The sequence below is a fragment of the Oryctolagus cuniculus genome, chromosome 9 (assembly GCF_051225735.1).
Source record: "Oryctolagus cuniculus isolate XC-2025 breed Fujian yellow rabbit chromosome 9, ASM5122573v1, whole genome shotgun sequence".
Classification (NCBI taxonomy): domain Eukaryota; kingdom Metazoa; phylum Chordata; class Mammalia; order Lagomorpha; family Leporidae; genus Oryctolagus; species Oryctolagus cuniculus.
In genome coordinates, this window is record NC_142875.1 from 130635842 (window position 1) to 130655367 (window position 19526).

The following is a 19526-nucleotide window of genomic DNA, read 5'->3' on the forward strand; positions in this document are numbered from 1 at the left end:
GGCTCAGGATTTCCAAACTCATAAAATCTGGTCAGAAACAACCTGAGTGTTCACCGACATGCTCTTCCAAATTCTCCCATCCTCCACCCTCCACCCGGCGAAATATTTAATTATAAACTTTAGGTATCAAGGCCCCATTTCCAAATAGCAAAATACACATTAGTTGCTGCCCTAACAAACTTTCCTAAGCCTCATTATTAAACAGTTCTACAGGTCAAGATTTCAGCAGGCTGAGCTAGGTGCCCTGCTTAGGGACTCATACGGCTGGAGTCAGGTAGTCTGGGTTCTTATCCCAGAGAATCACTTCCCAGAGAATTAACTTCCCAGCCCATTCAGGTTGCTGACAGAACCCATTTCCTTCTCAGGGTGTCCATGTGGCTCCCTACATCTTTAAGCCAGCAAATGCAAACCACATCCTTTTCTTTTCTTTTTGGTATTTATTTGAAAGGCAGAGAGAGACAGAGAAAGAGACAGAGACAGAAGGACAGAGAGAATATGAATGAATCAATCTTCCAGTCGCTGATTCTCTCACCAAATGCCTGCAACATCTAGGTCTGGAGCAGACTGAGGCCAGGAACCAAGGGCTCCATCCAGTCTTTGACCTGGTGGCAGGGACCCAAGCACTCGGGTCCTCTTCCTGTTGCCTTCTCAGGCACATTAGCAGGAAGCCGCACTGGAAGCAGAGCAGCCAGGAATCAAACTGGTGCTCCCATATGGGTTGCTGGCATCCCAAGCAGCGGTTTAAACCCCTAGGCCACAATGCTGGCCCCTCAGCTCATGTCTTGGGTCTGTTTAATTTCCTCAACTCCTACTCTCTCTGCCTGCCTCTGTGCCTCTCATTCCCACTTCAAAGGGCTCCTGTGACTGCACTGGGCCTACATAAATAATTCTTAATAAACTGCCCCTCTTCTGCTAAACTGGCTAGCACCCTTGATGACATCTGAAAACTTCCTATTTGTGTAAAGTAGCACATAATTACAGATGTGACAGCAGGCAGCAAAGATGGGGGCACATAATTCTCATTGCACATACCCTGTAACCCTAGAATTTAACACCCAGGCATTCAATGAGACATACAATTATTTACTGCACCATTGCTTATACAGAAAAAATAGCTAAAAACTGTAAAACAAAAGTCTAACAACTTGATATTAGGTAATACGTTCATAACAAAAATTATTTTGCAACAACATAAATGAGTAAACAAGTAAAATTATTAAGTAGTCTACTGACCATATATTAGATAAATCTATTTATAATTCATAAAATTGATACAGAAATAAAAACCAGACTGCAGCTTCAAACATTACATGGATGATTCTCACAAACTGTCTTGAGCTAAACATCAAGTCTCAGAAAAACGTATCTAGTTATAGTTCAAATAAATAACCCAAGAAACATGAGAAATGAAATAGAACATTTAATAATAATAGGAAACAGCTACTACAAGGTTTAATATTTTAGAACATCATCATGCTAAGCTAGAAGGAAAAAGATGTATCATCTTCAGAAACATAAAATGTTTCCTGCCTCGAAACATCTCCCTCATCAGCTTTCCCCCATGTTTACACTTTCAGGTTCTCACTTGATAAACTATTCTTCACTTTTCACAAAATGAAAGGCAAATGAACCCTCCTCATCAAATGCACATGTTGACTCCCACACCTGGAGTCAACTCCTTCTCCCTTTACCCCTTGTATGTTCTCCCAGGGTGGCACCTATTCCCTATGCTGAGTTTCAACCCCAAATTCATAAATTAATGTCTGTGATCATGTGTGACCCTGTGTGCCTGTGACCTTGTCCGTACAGCCTCATCTTTTTGAAGCCCAGCTTCCCTATCCGAGACATTAAGATGATTGCGCAGTTTTAAATGCCACACGAGCAGTGAGCGTAAGCAGAGATCAAGTGCTCAGTAAATTACAGCTACTACTGTGCATTATCGCTATGCATCACTTGGAGTTTGGAGTTACAGAAGGGCAGCAAGCAGGCACTGTTGTTTCCTCATGTCCTCAGGGAGAGATGTTAGCGTTTCTTGGATGCTGTCTAAACTTCGGTTGATTTGAACCGCAGTTGATTTAGCAGAGGGATTTCAGAAAGCTGCAGCTAAACATTAACTCAAGGTGGATACACAAAAACAGTAAGAAATGCAACCTGTAGTGTGCCTTCCATGTAACCTCAGCATGGATCAGTTTATGGTTTGAGGTCTCTGGTGAGCTGCCCCTGAAGATACTGGGATGAAAGGAGCAGGGAGAAGGAGATGGGTGACCAAGAGATGGAGAGGGAGGCCATGATATGGAACATCAAGAAGCCAAAGAGGCAGAATGAGAATTCTAGGAACTTCACCTATAAACGCAATGGACTAACCTGCAGTTTGGACCCTTCCTGATGGCACAAACAAATGCACACACTGGAAGGGGCTAGAGGCTCCAACGAGGTCTAGTTCTTAACTGAGTGACAGACAAAGCAGCACCTTGCTGAGGCCACAGTGGACTGTTTCAGCTGGGATCTCAAACACCAAAGACAAGTTCTTCTTTAGAAAATTAAATGTTAAAAATATTAATGTAATTATCAAAGTTAGCCAGTGGCACAATGCAGGAGTGACGTAGCACCGCACTACCATCTGGCAGCACCTAAACAATTTATGCACGAGGGTCCTGTCACACTGAAACTGTGCAAGGGAGCCAGCATCGCGGCTCACTAGGCTAATCCTCCGCCTGCGGCGCCGGCACACCAGGTTCTAGTCCTGGTCGGGGCACCGGATTCTGTCCCGGTCGCTCCTCTTCCAGGCCAGCTCTCTGCTATGGCCCAGGAAGGCAGTGGAGGATGGCCCAAGTGCTTGGGCCCTGCACCCGCATGGGAGACCAGGAGAAGCACCTGGCTCTTGGCTTCAGATCAGCGTGGTGCGCCGGCCGCAGCAGCAATTGGGGGGTGAACAAACGGAAAAAGGAAGAATTTCCTCTCTCTCTCTCTTACTGTCCACTCTTCCTGTCAAAAAAAAAAAAAAAAAAAGAAAAGAAAAAAAAATTGTGCAACCCTAAACTACCCAGTCTCAGGCACTGTGCTTCTCCAAATAAAACACATCGAGACAAGTCCCTAGGAGAAAACCTAGAGCTTAGAGAGAATAAATCATTCAAGTAACCCAGTGTAAAACACATGATGCTGAAATACACACGTACAACTCTTCTGTCATTCACCAACATCAATGACTTGCACCTAGGAAACAAACCTGCCATGAAACCAAGGTTCCCTTGCTAGTGTAAAAATTCTTCCTAAGACCTGGTATCTGGATCTTAAGCCACTAATACATGAAAATGATGAAGTCGGCAGCATGACTGTGCAGTGTTTATCAAGATAAAATTGTGTGCTTGATATTTATTTCTAAGTCCAAATAGCACGAACATGAGGAGAAAAAAAGGTCAGAGGTACAGCATTACACCATCAACAGAATGCAATTAATTTCCTTGTTCTCTGCTTATATGCAAGGCATGGCAACCAGTACTCTCGCTCCTATCATATAATCTCTTAGCGAATGAAGTGCTGAGTGCTCTCCCTTTTATAGGCATTCTGCCAGGCAAGGAGAACACAGAGAGAGTTGAAGGATGCGCTCAGCAAGGAGAAAAACACTTCACAGTGAAGACGTCAGAACGGAGGCAGACACTGGTGCAGTTCTACCAAGGTACCAGAACCAGAGGAAGACAAAGGTACTACAAGTATACCAAACACAGGGCAATAATCCTAGCCTGGCAAAGAGAAGGAGGGTTTACCTAGAAGACAGCAGGAAGTACACCTGCGGGGTAGGGAGGGGGTCTTTGGAGAGGTCTTCAGGAAGGCTCCACCCCCAGGCACAGATCAATGTGCTACCAATAGGCTTCGCAGGGCTGGCTTTGCTCTCTGCTACTGCTGTGTGAGGTCACACAGTTCAGCTGTCCGGAGCCCTCCCACATCTCCCGCATGCCCTCAGGTGAAGACTGGCCGAGGAAATCCTCATCAGATGCCAGCACTTGACCCTGGAGTTCCCAGCCTCCAGAATGAGGAGTGAATGAACGTCTGTTCTTTATAAACTACCCAGTCTCAGGCACGGTGCTTCTGCAACACAGAACACATCGAGACAAGTCCCTTCCACATAGAAGGACCTGTACAGTCCTCCAGCAAAGGGAATGCACGTGGTTAGGAGTACAACGTGGGGTCTCAAGTGCTGCAGAGGAGCATTCTTGAAATCCTCGGAGGACAAGAAGAGGGTGGGCAGCTGAATTCCAGATCTGAATCCAGGAAGACCAAGAGGAGCTGGTGCCTCCAGAAGAGACGGACACACACTGAATCCATAGATACCAGACGGCTGGGACAGGCGTGTATTACCTAGGTCAGCAGGCCTGCCGCACCGGGGAGCTGGAGATGGACAGGAGGGCCTGGCAAAGTTGGTAATTGTTGGGGAAAGGAAAGCAGTAGAAGCAGAAGTGTAAGGTGACCCTGCGATCTGACTCATATGCCAAACTTAAATACTACTATAGTCTGCTAACATTAGACAACAAATAAGAGAACAAATAAGATTTATTAGGGTGGGTTTTTTTTTCTGAGAGGCAGTGGTGAGGTTGCCACAGTGAAAGGCTGGGAGTGAGTGAAGAGGGAAACAGGTGAGTGATGGAGTCTCACAGGGGCTTGGTCTGGCCCCTGGAGAGAGCTGAGCAGAGAGGGCAAACGCACCCACAAGGGTCATCACACACTGAAGTCGTGGCTGCATCGGCAGAGCCTGTCTGTGACCATGCGGTGCTCAGAACGCACCCACGTGCAGAGACAGAGAAGGTCAACAACAGGAGTGAGGTCACCCGAGAGCAGAGGAGGGCAGGGTGCACAAGCATCAAAGATGCAGACATGAGGTGACACGTGCAGCCTTGACTTCTGAGCCCACATAAGTGAGAAGGAGGGGTGAGGAAGTGCCAGCGCTGGGGTCTCCCGTGGCTAATGAGAGAAAGAAGAGAAGGAAGCTGGGAAGTGCTAACTGGTGAGACAAGCAGATTCAATGGGGCCAGAAGAGCCCAGAGGTTGCTGAAAGAAAGGACGCTTACTAAGAAACTAAACTACTTGCTCACTGCTTAGGGTTACTACAGTCCAGAATAAACTACAGAACACGAAATGCTTCATACTATGTCCCTTCATACTAATGTCCCTTATTATGCAAAGAAAAGCCAAAGCCATATAAATAGCCCAATAACCAAAACCTCTACCATTTAAGTGAAGAGAAACTTATTTTTAGTATATTAGTTTTCTCTTGAGAGATTGACTTATGAGCATATGGTATCATTTCCTCAGGGAAAAAAAATCCATGAATATATTTTTCAAGAACAATTCACTTCATTTAACTTTACCTTGTTGCATTTACCTCTCCATGCAGTGTGTCTCTAAACTGTTAACAGAATTTTACGTTTAAGATTTTAGTACAGAGATCACAAAGTATAGGATGCTCACTGCTAAAATTTATCATATTCCAGAAAACCGAAATTGCAACCTCTGCTTAAAATTTGAAACTGTGTTCATGAAGAAATCCATCTGTTACCCTGTAATTTTTAACACTGTGGTTAAATTAAACGTCACCCTGGTTCACAGTTAGAATGTCAATGTTGACATTAAAAAGAAGACACCATGGTTGTTATGGTGCAGTCATGAGGGGGCTATCAGTATCCGACAGAAACAAAAGCAAAGCCCACTGAAGACTGAGATGGAGATTTCCTTCAGAGACAGTTACTGAGCACCATCACGCTGGTTTTCAGTATCATGCATGTCAAAAATGTTTCAAGAAATTGCTTTACTGTGTTTTGATAAACTAGATACACGTACCTAACTTTCAAAATATTAGGTTGCTAATATTACTGAAACATCACTTTGCGTCTGTTAATGTGGAAAGGCACAAATGTAGTAAGGATATTATAAACTAAAAATTCTCCAGGAAACTAATGCAGTTAAAATATACAAGAGAGATTTCAACACTTCAAAAAGAACAAACATATAAATGTGACTATTATTCTGGAAAATTCAGTTCGGTAAACACTCACTGAATTCCTACGAGTAACAAAGCACAGCAAGTCCATAAAATACAGGAGCTATAAGGGTTTCTTTTCAAGTCTTCACCCGACAGTTCTACGGAGAAAGAGATGGGGAAAAGCATTCGCCCTTCTGATTGGACTTTGAATGCCGTCAGGTGCTTCGTTGCAGTGTGCGTGGAGCCCACATGCGTCCTGGTTTACAGAAGAATTAACAAGCATGGAGCAGGAACCATCACTGCAGATTCCTTTGCTTTGCTTTTTTAAGCAGACCTGCTTAGAAAAGTGCAGTAAAGAATTTCAACCAACCACAGCTGTATGAAAGCAACAAAGATGCTTCACTGTGAAGCTGGGAGAAGCGAACAAGCCACAGTTAGCTAGCTCTGATAAATTTGTTTCTCTTTAAGAAAAGGAATATATTCATGCAAGTCACTAAAATTATACATTGGAATATAGTTGTATCTGAAAATGTGTCTGAGAATTCTCATGTGTCATGAGAATCAACCCAAGACAGAGCTGCGATCCAGTGGATCTATTTCCAGGGCCACCGGAAAGAGCCGATCTCTGTCAGAGTGGACAGTGAGCAGCCAAGACCATCAAGGCTTTTCCTTCCTGGAATTTCTCACGGCAGCCTGATGCTGTACTTAGAATGGTGCCACGACCCAGTGAAAGCTAAATATTCAAAATGGCGTTGGTTAAAAATAAACACACGAACAATAGGTCTAAGCCCTATCCTTCCCACGCTCTGAGGTATACACAAGTGATTTGGGGAATCTGAGACTGAGGCAAGTCACCCTGCATTACCAAAGGGAAGTATTGACCAAGGACAGGCACACCACAGTCTGTCCCCACACTGAATCCTCGGGAAGGCCTCTCCAGTCAGCGCAAACTCCCTCTTGTCCCTACGTAATTCCTTCCCAAACTAGATATGGGATGATTTTTAAAATCTCCTTGACAGTCTTCCTACATGTAGACTGTGTGGGCCCTGCGTTGGCCAACAGTTGACTCCAGGAAAGGCTGGGACAGTGGCCATGACTGAGGAAGAGCTGGGCTCAGAGACGAAAAGGAGGAACTTCATCCTTGAAATGACCTAAGCCGGCATGGGTGTTCCTGCAAAGCTCCTCTCACCAACCAGAGACATTCCTGACTTTTCAAGCATATGTGTATCATGGAGGTAAGATACACATGGTAAATTTTTTTCAAAGCTATACAGAAATCCATTCATTTGTTGAAGACAACAGAGTGCTGTGGTTAAGCAGGTGCACTTAGAAGCTCCACAGCCTCCACCTGGTTCTCAATGCCTGACAATCTTTTCCTGCGATGAACACACGTAATAACCAAACCTACCTAGTTCACAGTGGTGCTACGGGGGTTAAAGATGGCCACAGGTGACAGCAGGTGGACCAGCATCTGACAGATTTTAAGAACTCACCAACTCAGCCCTTGGTGTTATTTTATAAACAATGTTGACCTCCTGTCGCTTGCTTTGATGACGAAGAAGCAACCAAATGAAATTACAGAGCAGATACAATGCCCGATGCTTCCCCACACAGTTGTTTAACTACTTCATTAGAGCTCAGACATTGGTGAGAATCATGCTAACAGCCCAAGATTGGTCCCTAAACATCTTGCCTCACCTACTAGCTTGCTTAACTGTACAACTAATATTCTCCGCCTGCACCTTGAATCTAGAATCCTCGAGTTATGCCATTCACAAAAGGGTAAAAGGAAGAAAGGAGCAGTGAACTGGAAGACTTTACCCCAGTGTGATTTCTAAACGCTGTCTATGCAGGGTAACAAACCATGTAGCAACACTTACATATTTTTTATGTCCATATTTCCTCATCTTCCCAGTTAAAACTACTACCTTCAACAACACACAACCACTCTTCACACAGGAGTGAACAAAAATTATGGGCTCTCTGGCTGCACTTATGATAAAATACCAAATGAGAAAAATGACCTACATATTCTGTTGTAACATAATACTCTAAACTTGACAGGGCTTATATCCATATGTAGAAATAATTGTATGGTTACTCATTTAATGAAAAAAAATGCTGAACTCAATGGTGATAGAACAACACTGAATTATCATTATTAGCACCCAACAGTTTCTGGTCCAAGATGGACTCCCATTTAATTAAAACAAAAATCAATCCTTAAGATCTATACTATACTCAATCTCTGCTGACCTGATGAGAAATAAGCAAACTCAGTCAATGAATCATTTCCTCTATATAGTAACCAATAATATAAAATAAATTTTCTTTTCTTTCTTTCTTCAACTTGGATGGCCAAGAGGGTTACTGGTATCTAAGTCTAATAAGAACAAGGGAAATGTCTCAGGATGCAAGACCAATCATTCTAAGCTATTATGAGAAAAGTGTGTTCACGTTACCCATCTCTCTCATGACTAGTTCTGAGCCTTTCCATCAGAAGAGTTCTTCCTCCAGATGACGTTAGCTGTATCGATTTTTTAAGTAGAGCAGAGAATTACAGACTCTTCAGTTGTATACCATTTGCTTGTTTGGAATAAACAATTATATCTCCAGAGATGCTTCTAGAGTACAAAACTGAATGTAAGTGGTTCTGCTCGACTTTCACTGAACTGCCACTATATGGAAGGCTCACAAGCCTGTGCAAGATATTACATACTAAATTTCCTCTATCTTTGGCCATTAGAGAGTATGTAACTTTCCCAATAGGCTCCCCTGGAGATAGATAAATGCTTTGGTCTGAGTTAATAACGCATCTAAAGTCTTTCCAAAATGCAATCCGTGGTTTAATTTTTAATGTGTTGAATCTTATGAAGATTACTAATATATATATATATACACAGCTTTATGAACTTTGCAAATAAAAGAGTACAATTAATTCTTAATTGATACTGAACTCTATTTTTGAAAAAGTATATGAACATATCCAAAACTCTACATGTTCAGGACACTTCCAAAACAGTAGTAAAACTATGTAACAAAACCCAAACTACTGGAAAACTGTAATCCAGCTTCTGTAATTTCAATGTTCAGCTACACAGTAACAAACTCATTTTTAATATTTATATTTGGGTGTCATTTAACAATTCCAAATAATGTAAAGAAGTGTAACATCGTCCTCTCCCTTGCCCAACAGTTCTTTAGCAACAATAAAGACAGGAAGGAAGAATGGAAGGAGGAGAGAAAGAGAGAAAAGGAGAAAGGGGGGGAGAGAAGGAGAATACTGGGTGCCTTAAGATATCTTTAATTGCAATGATGTTAATAATGGCCACAGCGCAGCGTGCCTTCCTTCTGTTGGTTAACCCGCCAAATGGCTGCTATGACCGGAACTACGCTGATCCGGAGCCAGGAGCCAGGTGCTTCCTCCTGGTCTCCCATGCAGGTGCAGGAGCCCAAGTACCTGGGCCATCCTACACTGCCTTCCTGAGCCACAGCAGAGAGCTGGACTGGAAGCAGAGCAACTGGGACAGAATCCGGTGCCCCAACCAGGGCTAGAACGTAGTGTGCCAGCGCCGCATGCTGAGGATTAACCAAGTGAGCCTTGGCACCAACCCCTACACTGGGTATTTTTAATAAATGATTTCATGTTATTTATTTGAAAGGTCATTAGAGAGAGAGAGAGAGAGAGAGAGAAAGAGAGAGAGAGAGAGAAAGAGAATATCTTTCATCTGCTCCCCCTAAATGGCCGCAATGCCTAGGGCTTGGCTAGATTAAAACCAGGGGCTTCATCTGGGTCTCCCATGTGTTGCAGAGACCCAAACACTTGGGCCATCCTCTGCTGTTTTTCCAGACACATGAGCAGAAAACTAGATCAGAAATGGAGCAGCTAGGACTTGAACTGCTACCATATGGGATGCTAGCACTGCAGGCAGCCACAGCACTGGCCCCTATACTGGCTGTTTGGCTATCTCTAGATCTGATTCATGTTAACAAATTTGAGTCATACATGTAAAAACATAATACAGATGTACTGTAACATATGCAGCAAGTCAGTAGCAGAGATGAGATTAGAAACACCATCTTTCAACCCAATATTCTGTACACTAAGCTCAACCAAAGAGGATAACAAATAAATCTAATTTGCAGGGAAGTTAATAAAATAAACATGACTTTGATGAAAAAAAATAATTCCCCACAGTTGACTACATTTTCCCATGCAAAAAGCAGCACTTAAAAGGTATCCCTGTTTCACTGTAGGTCTGCGGCTGCCCCACCTCTTCGCGTGCACACTGACACCTGATCCCTGCAAGCATCTACTGTTGCCACAGCTTTCAGGCTAAGTCCACATCTAGTCAGATCTGAGGCCAACACTCTGAGGCTCTGCTACTGCGGTCCCTCTGCACCACTCCCACACTCCTCTTCTGCTGACCCTACCCTACCTGCACCATGTTGAACACCAGCAGCCATCAGTTCTTGAACGCAGTAAGAGCCATGCCCAACTGACAAAGGCAAAGGGGTCCTCAGCGTGCTCCTCTGCCTGAGAGTCCCTGTGGCTGTACTCTTCACAACTCTCACAACACTCACTAACCCATCCTGGATCCCACCTTGACAACACCCACTAGCGACCGCCTGGATCCCACACACTGTTCCCAGCCTACAGGCAACACAGCCTTTTCCTCCTGAGCTTCGTTTAGCCCCAGACAGAAGCTGCTTCAGTTACCCGAGGTTCCTGCTCCTCCCCAGAGTTAGAATCTACTTGAAATCACAGCCAGGTTCTTGCCTTTGACACAGAACCAGCCAAGCCTGGCTGAGTACCAGGATCGGCCAGGTCTATTACTTGATGAACATAATACATCTTTTCCTCCCAGAAGAGAGGCAATCTTTCCTAAACTGACGCGGATGCCAGCACTCTGGAAAGCTTGGATGAATCCATCACTGAGATCCCTAAAGACAGAAGCATCACACAGAGACCCAGAGACGACCTCGCAGCCTGAGAAAACTCAGGCTGAGTGGGTCTAAGGCTAAATGATGAGCTACAGAGGGGAGCCAGTGAGTCAGAGGAAGCTCGGTAAATGCTGCACACAAATTAAGCAGCACAAGACTCGTTTTAGGAAGGCTCCGGCAAAAAAATCAAAAGCATAGCACGGAATTGAGATATCACCGTGTGCTTGCTCAAGACTCAGATCCAACATAATGCAATGATGCAAAGCGCAAACATCTTGAGCCACTATTAAAATATAAACTCAAAATTATTGAACATCAATTTCAAATTTCACTTTTACAAAAATATGAACATAGATCATAATTAAAATTAATTTTAAAATAACAGCCAAGAAGGCAAAAGGGCAAGAAGCTATACCAAAGAAATTGGTTTTCCCTTGTAATCAATCTAACTTGGTTGTGAAAGGCCTGATTATTAACCAATAACTTAAAAATCTATTTGTTTTCTTTAAATCTCCAAATTTTACAGTTACCACCAATTCAAAAAGGTTATTTTCTAATGAGACCTTATATCACAATTGCAATTAAGGAACTAATAGAAATTATTCTGAATACCTTCTCTGAAAATAATTTTGGCTGTTCAATGAGAAGAAAACAAAGAAATATTTTGAATAACAAAATATAAATGAGCAACTAATGGGAAAATAAAGCTTTAATCAAATAAATTAGGAAGTAAGACCTAAATCACTTGGATGATGGTATTTAAGATAAATAACATTAGAGACACAGACTTTTAAAATTGAAGAACAGGGCCGGCGCCACAGCTCACTAGGCTAATTCTCTGCCTGCGGCACTGGCACACCGGGTTCTAGTCCCAGATGAGGCACCAGATTCTGTCCCGGTTGCTCCTCTTCCAAGCCAGCTCTCTGCTGTGGCCCAGGAGTGCAGTGGAGGATGGCCCAAGTGCTTGGGTCCTGCACCCCATGGGAGACCAGGAGGAAGCACCTGGCAGCACCTAGCTCCTGGCTCCAGATCAGTGCAGCGCGCTGGCCATAGCGGCCATTTGGGGGGTGAACCAACGGAAGAAAGACCTTTCTCTCTGTCTCTCTCTCACTGTCTAACTCTGCCTGTCAAAAAATAAACTGAAGATCAGTCAATTTTGTTAACTGCAATGGGTTACCTGCCTCCTGTGTGCTAGGATTCAGGTCAACTCCCATCCAGAAAGGGAAAATCCAACTCCTTAAGAAAATTTCAGAATTTAAGAGCTATAGTAGCAGGGGCTTGGTGCAGGGATTTAGCACAGCTGTGACACTATTTGGGAGACGTGCAGCCTACAACAGAGTGCCTGGGTCAAGTCCACACTGCTTCAGATCCAGCTTCCTCCTGATGCATACCCCGGGACCAAGTTGGGATGGCTTAAGTAATTGGGTCCTGAGACCCACATGTGAGACCAAAATTAAGTTCAGGGCTTCTGGTTGTGAACTGGTCCAGCCTTGGCAGTTGCTGGCATTTGGGGAGTGAACCAGAGAACTGAAGTGGATCTCTTTCTCTCTCCCCTCTCTCCGGAAAAAAAAATAATAATAATAGTTGCAACAGCAGAGTAAAAATTCTTCTTTTATCTCCACCCTCATGAACAGACCAGAAAAAAACAGGATATTAATGAGTGTCCTACCACACTGTCTTTAACTAGAAAGCCAAGGGCTGGCCAGGGCAGGTTCACAGTGGAGTGGGGTGGAAGGGCAATGGCAACTATGAGGAAGAGTTAGATGATTTAAATAGTAAATATCTACTATTTTTCCCATTAGAACTTCTTTATCATTTCTGCAATGCCTTTATAATAAAAATTTAGAATTTGTATTTCTAACCCAGCTTCCTGCCAGAGAAGAAAATGCTGTTGACCCAGCATCACCTCCAGGATTGTCCTCATCACCATCCTTTCTTGGAAAGGCATTCCCTGTCCCACTGGGCTATCCCCTATCTTCCAACCTTTCCCTTGTCCCACTACTTGCCCTCAACGTTCACTCTAGCAAGAAGCAAACACATGGACAAGGATGTCACCAAGCAGGAGTTAGCAAGGGTGAGTGCAGAATCTGAAGGGATCCATGGAATGGACTTTCTGCTTTGAAGGGCCACCTGACATCCCGGGCAGATAAAGGCATCACTCTCTCCCTCAACCCAGCTAGGCTTTTTGAAACCTGAAGTATGAGGGGAATTGTCCACTTTTCAGCTGTGGTTGAGTTAAGGTAACACAATGCTATTTGTATGCAAGCTACACCTTCTCTCAACACACTTGAACTTCATGCTCAGCTCACTGGATCTTGTTTTTCAATCCATATGCTCCTCCAAAGCTACAGTAGTCTATCAAAGCCAACCATTTCTCAAGAAGATGGGCGACTGCAAAGTGTTCGTTTCCGATGCAGTGTCCACTTCAGAGGAGCAACCACTCGGGTGATGTACACACGGGTATTATGGGATGCTGCAGTCACAAAGCACAAGATCCCTCTGCTAGTGAACTAATCATATCCAATGGCACTCTCCTATTTTTTATTAATCTCTTCTATTTGACTCCCCTTTCTCACATCTTTGCTTATCTGTTTATCTCAAAGATCTAATTTAATTTCCTCACATCATAAGCCACCACTGTATATTTCTTAGTCTTTTTTGTAGCCCACTTTTTGCTACACTCATTCTCCGCATTTTTTTAATCTACTGATAATTAATACTTGCCAAGCTATGCTTCCTTAGAAAAACAAAATCCCCCACTGCTCAAACCATGAGGGCTTTAAAATCCTTTTCTAAATGTTTATAAGAGGTATATCCAATAAGGCCAAACATTAAACAAAATATAGGCTGCACACATACATTTAGAAAATTGAATGGATTGCACCTTTTTCAATAAGGTAAACAATGAAAGCTGAATTACAGAAGTCTCTATAGATAAAGCTCTGCGTGTAGTTACAACAAACTCATGCCACAGGGGCAGCATTCAAGGCTGCTTCATGGTGCTGTCGCATCCTCACCAAGACCCGAGAAAAATCCAAAGGACATCTCATTCTTTCTGCACATCAGATGATCATGATTCAACCACCAGCACATTCTCCCAAGATCTGCACATTACAATCATCATTCTAAGAATCCCCTCCTCCTAGTGAAAGTGTGTTTGTGTGAGTCCTGTCTACTGGGAACTGCTGAGTCAGCTAAACAAGGACCCTCCCCCCCCCCATCCCAGGCTCCATTCTACTCATCACATACCCTAACCAACAGAACACATCACCTTTTTAATGTGTCTCAAGATCAAAAGAAATATACATCTCCATTGGAAAAGAAGAAAACTTGAAGTGTAACAGTTTTTTGAAATTTTTTTTAAAGATTTATTTATTTATTTGAAAGTCAGAGTTAAACACAGAGAGGAGAGGAAGAAAGAGAGAGAGAGAGAGAGAGAGTGAGTGAGAGAGAAGTCTTCCATCCGATGGTTCATTCCCCAATTGGCTGCCACAGCCGAAGCTGCATCGATCCAAAGCCAGGAGCCAGGAGCTTCTTCTGGGTCTCCTGTGTGGGTGCAGCGGCCCAAGCACTTGGGCCATCCTCCTCTGCTTCCCCAGGCCACAGCAGAGAGCTCGATCAGAAGAGGAGCAGGGACTAGAACCGGTACCCATATGGGATGCCAGCGCTTTAGGCCAGGGCGTTAACCCACTGCACCACAGCGCCGGCCCCAGTTTTCTGAAATTAAAATGTGATCTCCTTCTATTGAGAACACAAAATTAAAAATTCCAGAAAAACATCCAATTTAAAAATATACATCTGGGCTGGCACAGTGGCTCAATAGGCTAATCCTCCACCTTGCGGCGCCAGCACACCGGGTTCTAGTCCCAGTAGGGGCGCCGGATTCTGTCCTGGTTGCCCCTCTTCCAGGCCAGCTCTCTGCTGTGGCCCGGGAGTACAGTGGAGGATGGCCCAAGTGCTTGGGGCCTGCACCCCATGGGAGACCAGGATAAGTACCTGGCTCCTGCCTTCAGATCGGTGAGCGCCGGCTGCAGCGGCCATTGGAGGGTGAACCAATGGCAAAGGAAGACCTTTCTCTCTGTCTCTCTCGCTCTCACTGTCCACTCTGCCTGTCAAAAAAAAAAAAAAATACATATATACAACTGAATGCCAGCTCATAAAAATCCCTATTCCTTGGCTCCAGAATTAAAACTGAGAGTTTTAATAGTCTCTGCTTTCTGTGGAAGATTACTCAGGGCACCTTTCAGGTGAGAGTGTGTATGTTAACTCTTCTTAAATAATACCACAAATTATCTTCTAAGAAGCCTTAACGTATACAAGTCAATAGGCTAGAAAATACCTCAAGAATTCTGTGCAGTGGAGGCCAGCACTGTAGCACAGAGTATCACAGTGCCAGCTGAGTCCTGGCTGCTCTGCTTCCAAGCCAGCTCCCTGCTAATGCACCTGGGAAGGCAGTGGATGACGGCCCACGTACCTGAGCTCCTGCCTCCCATATGGGAGACCCAGATGGTGTTCTTGGCCCCTGGCTTGGACCTGCCTCAGCCTCAGCCATCATGGCCAATTGGGTAATGACCCAACAGGTAAAAGATCTCTCTCTTTCTGTGTGTGTGTGTGTGTGTGTGTATGTGTCTCTCTCTCTCTCCATCTCTGTTCCTTCTCTTCTCCCCCTGTTACAGACCTTCTCCTGCTGGACATTAAAGGAGCCAGTTCAAGGGACTGCCACAGACTCCCTCCACTTGTTATCAAAGGTCCAGCTGGGTCTAATCAAACCCATTCTGATTCTAGAAACAGGGTCTACACCCGCCATAGAGGCCCAGCCGCATACCTAAGACAGACAGTCGTGTGCCTCTGCAATGGTCTTTAAGTTATAATTTACTTGGTCCTGTGTGTAAAACTATCTCACCTTGCAGCTGTGATTTGTTAATCCCTGAGGGCCTAAGATAACAGTGTGCTCCCCGAAAGGGCCTCAAAACTGCCTCATTCCTGCCTTGCTAAATGTTGGGTACAAAAGTAAGCAAAGACAGAAGATAGGGCTGGACTCTTGAGAAAGGAATCTAGTTAAGCCATGTGCATAAACAGATCATTTGGTTTCTTTGGTCTTTTGTCTGTAACAGACACTGTCACTCTGCTTTTCAAATAAATAAATCCAGCTTTTTCCTAAGCACTTGATGTTTATATTTGTTTTACAGATTACTTAACACTTGTTTATTAAAGTGAGTGTGAATGTATCTTAATAGTAAGCTTGCAACTTCAATGATTAAGTCACAACAAATTTCTGTGAAAAGAGCTTTTATTTACAAGGTGGCTGATGTGTGAAAGTTTTCAATCTGCCAGATTAATTTTCTAAGAAAATCAAGTCAAATGAAAGAAGTTAGAATTAGTGGGGCCGGCACCGCAGCTCACTAGGCTAATCCCCCGCCTGCAGTGCTGGCACCCCAGGTTCTAGTCCCAGTTGGGGCGCCAGTTCTGTCCCAGTTGCCCCTCTTCCAGTCCAGATTTCTGCTGTGGCCCGGCAAGGCAGTGGAGGATGGCCCAAGTGCTTGGGCCCTGCACCCCATGGGAGACCAGGAGGAAACACCTGGCTCCTGGCTTCGGATCAGCACAGCCGGCTGGCCGTAGCGGCCATTTGGGGAGTGAACCAAGGGAAAGAAGACCTTTCTCTCTCCCTCTCTCTCTCTCTCTCTCTAAATCTGTCTGTAAAAAAAAAAAAAAAAAATCAGTGGACTTCCTGTTAGCCTAGTCCTGAACACATGAAGTATAAAGTTCAACTTTATATATGGAATGTGGGAATGATCCCTTGGCCTTTTCAAGTATTTCACGTCAAAAATGAGCAGATTTATGCATTTTTTGGCGTAGTTATTTTTTGAGTTTCAGATTCTCACGAGTGATGAATACAGAGACTTCAAAATTCCCCAAAGCTTCTGACGCTGTGGTTAGGGCAACTGCTACACGGCCCTTCCTAGACCTTTAGAGGTTCCTAAGCAGGCAAGAGAAGCTACACAGGAGGGGAGGAAGGGGTAAGCAGCACAGAGAACACCTATGGGAAATGTGCCGGGTTTGTTTTCTGCTTTATTTAGAGCTAGAGGACGCAGGGTCATCCCACGCAGCTGGCCTACAACATAAACACTAAACACGGAGGCAGTGACTGGCGGTGGAGATGAAGATGGACTTCTCAGCGACTGCCTTTCTCCCAGCATTTACACACTTCCAGCCCTCTACACACAACAGTAAAAAGTCTTATTAAAGTCCCATCACCAAAAACACATTTATCAAACACACTGCAGCAAGCTGCTGCCACATACAGACCCCGACTCGAGACACAAAATCTCTTTTTCAAACAGTACTAGTGTGACAAAATAGCTATACCACAAAGGAAAAACACATCATCTTGCATAAACCTGCTCATTCCATTTCGTGAACATGTTTTGCATAGCATAGGACAGCTGAAACCATATTTTTTTTTTTTTACAGACACATCAAAATTATTTTTTGGGAGAACAAAACTCAAATGAGACTTAGAAACCCACCTGTGCTAGACAGCCATGCACACATGAATTACAAGCTGCCAAAGCAGGAACTGAGGTGTTAACATCTCATTGTCAGAATTTAAACAATACTTACACTATCGGCTTTTCGAGGCGGCTCCCCTGTGAACCAACAATCTCCCCCAATGTACAAAACACTTGTCCCAGAAAGTCCTAAAATAGATAAAAGGATTAAAGCTCATAAGTTCCCAAACTATCTTGACAGAACATACTTTGAACATCACATTTGCATCATTTTCATTGTTGAAATACTGAATTTCCTCACTGCCAAGGACAAAATATGCTCAATCTGCATGGATTTTGCCATGTGGCTTTTGCATAACTTTACATAGCATTCTGTGCTTTCAACCAAAGAGGAAGCTTGTTTCTTGAATTTTTAGACATTGCATCCCTTATCATTTTGCATTTTATAAAAAATGGAAGTGGAAAACATATTGAGGGCTTAAGCACACACGTGGCCTGGCTCTGCAGGTCTCTAAACTATGAACTGCTGGTCGGTCGGTCGGGAGACAAATGCGAGTGTGCAGCACACAGAGACGGGGGTGTGATGTCATGGCCACAGCAGAGTGAGACACATCTGCTCCTGTGACTCCAACATCCTGCAGCCCCTGAGAGAACTGTTCTAAACATTCCATGAGTTACTGCATAAGTCAATGGTCTACAGAAAGTGCCTAAAAACGGGTTGAGCAAAATGTATTTGAATGTTCATTAACATACACCTAGATGATTCTGCTTTTCAAGACCCAGGATAGGACTAAAAATAAGTGATCAGTTATTGACATTTCAGTTCAGACATAAATCAATAGTTTGGGAGGTTGATTTTCTGTTTGATGCAAACAATAAACGGCAGATCCAGGACCAACCCAAATGTTCTGCATCTAGACTGGCACGGCACCTACAAAAATGAAATCCATCAACACAGTGCTACTTCACTTGTCCAACACCATCTGGAAACCAGCGAGAAAACAGGAGGGTGTTTCAGGGAGACTCCCCCTCTACCAGAGCCTGTGCAGGATCCCAAGCGCCTCTCCCAAAGCGCAAGGTGGGGGATCTCCTGAGTTGCTGGCACAATCAAGTGGTCCTGCCAAAGCTCTAGGATGGCTGCACAGCGGACTCTGCAGAACAACATCCTTCAAGCTTTACCAGGTGAATTCACAGTCAACAAATCTATTCAGGGTGCAAAGCACTGGCCTTGGCTCACTGAGATTACAGAGCATGGCTAATCTACAACAAAATGAAAAACAACAACTCGAAGTTAAGAACTAGTGATGGCCCCACTTTACATATTAGAAACTGAGGCATGGAGAAAGTATGTAACTTCCTCACAGTCATAATCGGAACCCAACAGTCTGAGTCCAAAGCTTACTCTCTAACCACTCTGCCCAGCCATGATGCCTCTCCACTCCTGTTTAACCAGAGGAATCTGGCTCAACCACGCGGCAGCCTAACAAGCCACAAAAGTAAAACCTACGTGACCAAGTCAGGCAAACAGAGGCACAGGGTGTGCTCTACGTTTTAAAAATGGTTGGGGGGGAGGATGGGAGGGTGTATGTACTCATAGGTAGCAGCCTTGAGATGCAGGTGGGAATGGGACTGTGGAGAGAGGACAGCTGGGACTCACCACATTACAGAACAGAACTACAGGCAAGACAGTCAGGAGTGAGACAGGAGCTCCAGCAAAGGGAAGAAATGCAGATGAGGGGCCAAGCCCATGGAGGATCTTCATGGCCAGACAAGAAGCTGTCGCAGGAGAACTAGCAACGGCCAGCGACTCCCCAGAACACTGGATCACGAGACGACTGTGCTCCTGTTTGAGAGTGGACAGGGCAGGGAAGGGAAAGACCGGAAAGGCGCTGGTAGTCTCTAAGAAGCTAAGTACTGAGGCTCAGACTCAGGCTGCAGCCACTGGTAGGGGACAGCGCAGAAAGCCGAGGCAGGATCTGGTGTACACTGCGCATGCACGCGGTTAGGTAGCCGGGGCAGGATCTGGTGCACACTGCGCATGCACGCGGTTAGGTAGCCGAGGCAGGATCTGGTGCACACTGCGCATGCACGCGGTTAGG

General features: G+C 44.4%; 1 protein-coding gene across 3 annotated transcripts in view; it reads right to left on the reverse strand.

Annotated features, from left to right (window-relative positions):
- Nucleotides 1-19526, reverse strand: part of CPNE8 (copine 8) — a 260377-nt gene that overhangs the window by 131455 nt on the left and 109396 nt on the right. For all 3 annotated transcript variants that reach the window (XM_051850927.3, XM_002712675.6, XM_070049629.2), the window contains exon 6: nucleotides 17540-17616. In XM_051850927.3, coding sequence (XP_051706887.3) covers nucleotides 17540-17616 — 77 coding nt within the window. The remainder of the gene's footprint in view (nucleotides 1-17539; nucleotides 17617-19526) is intronic.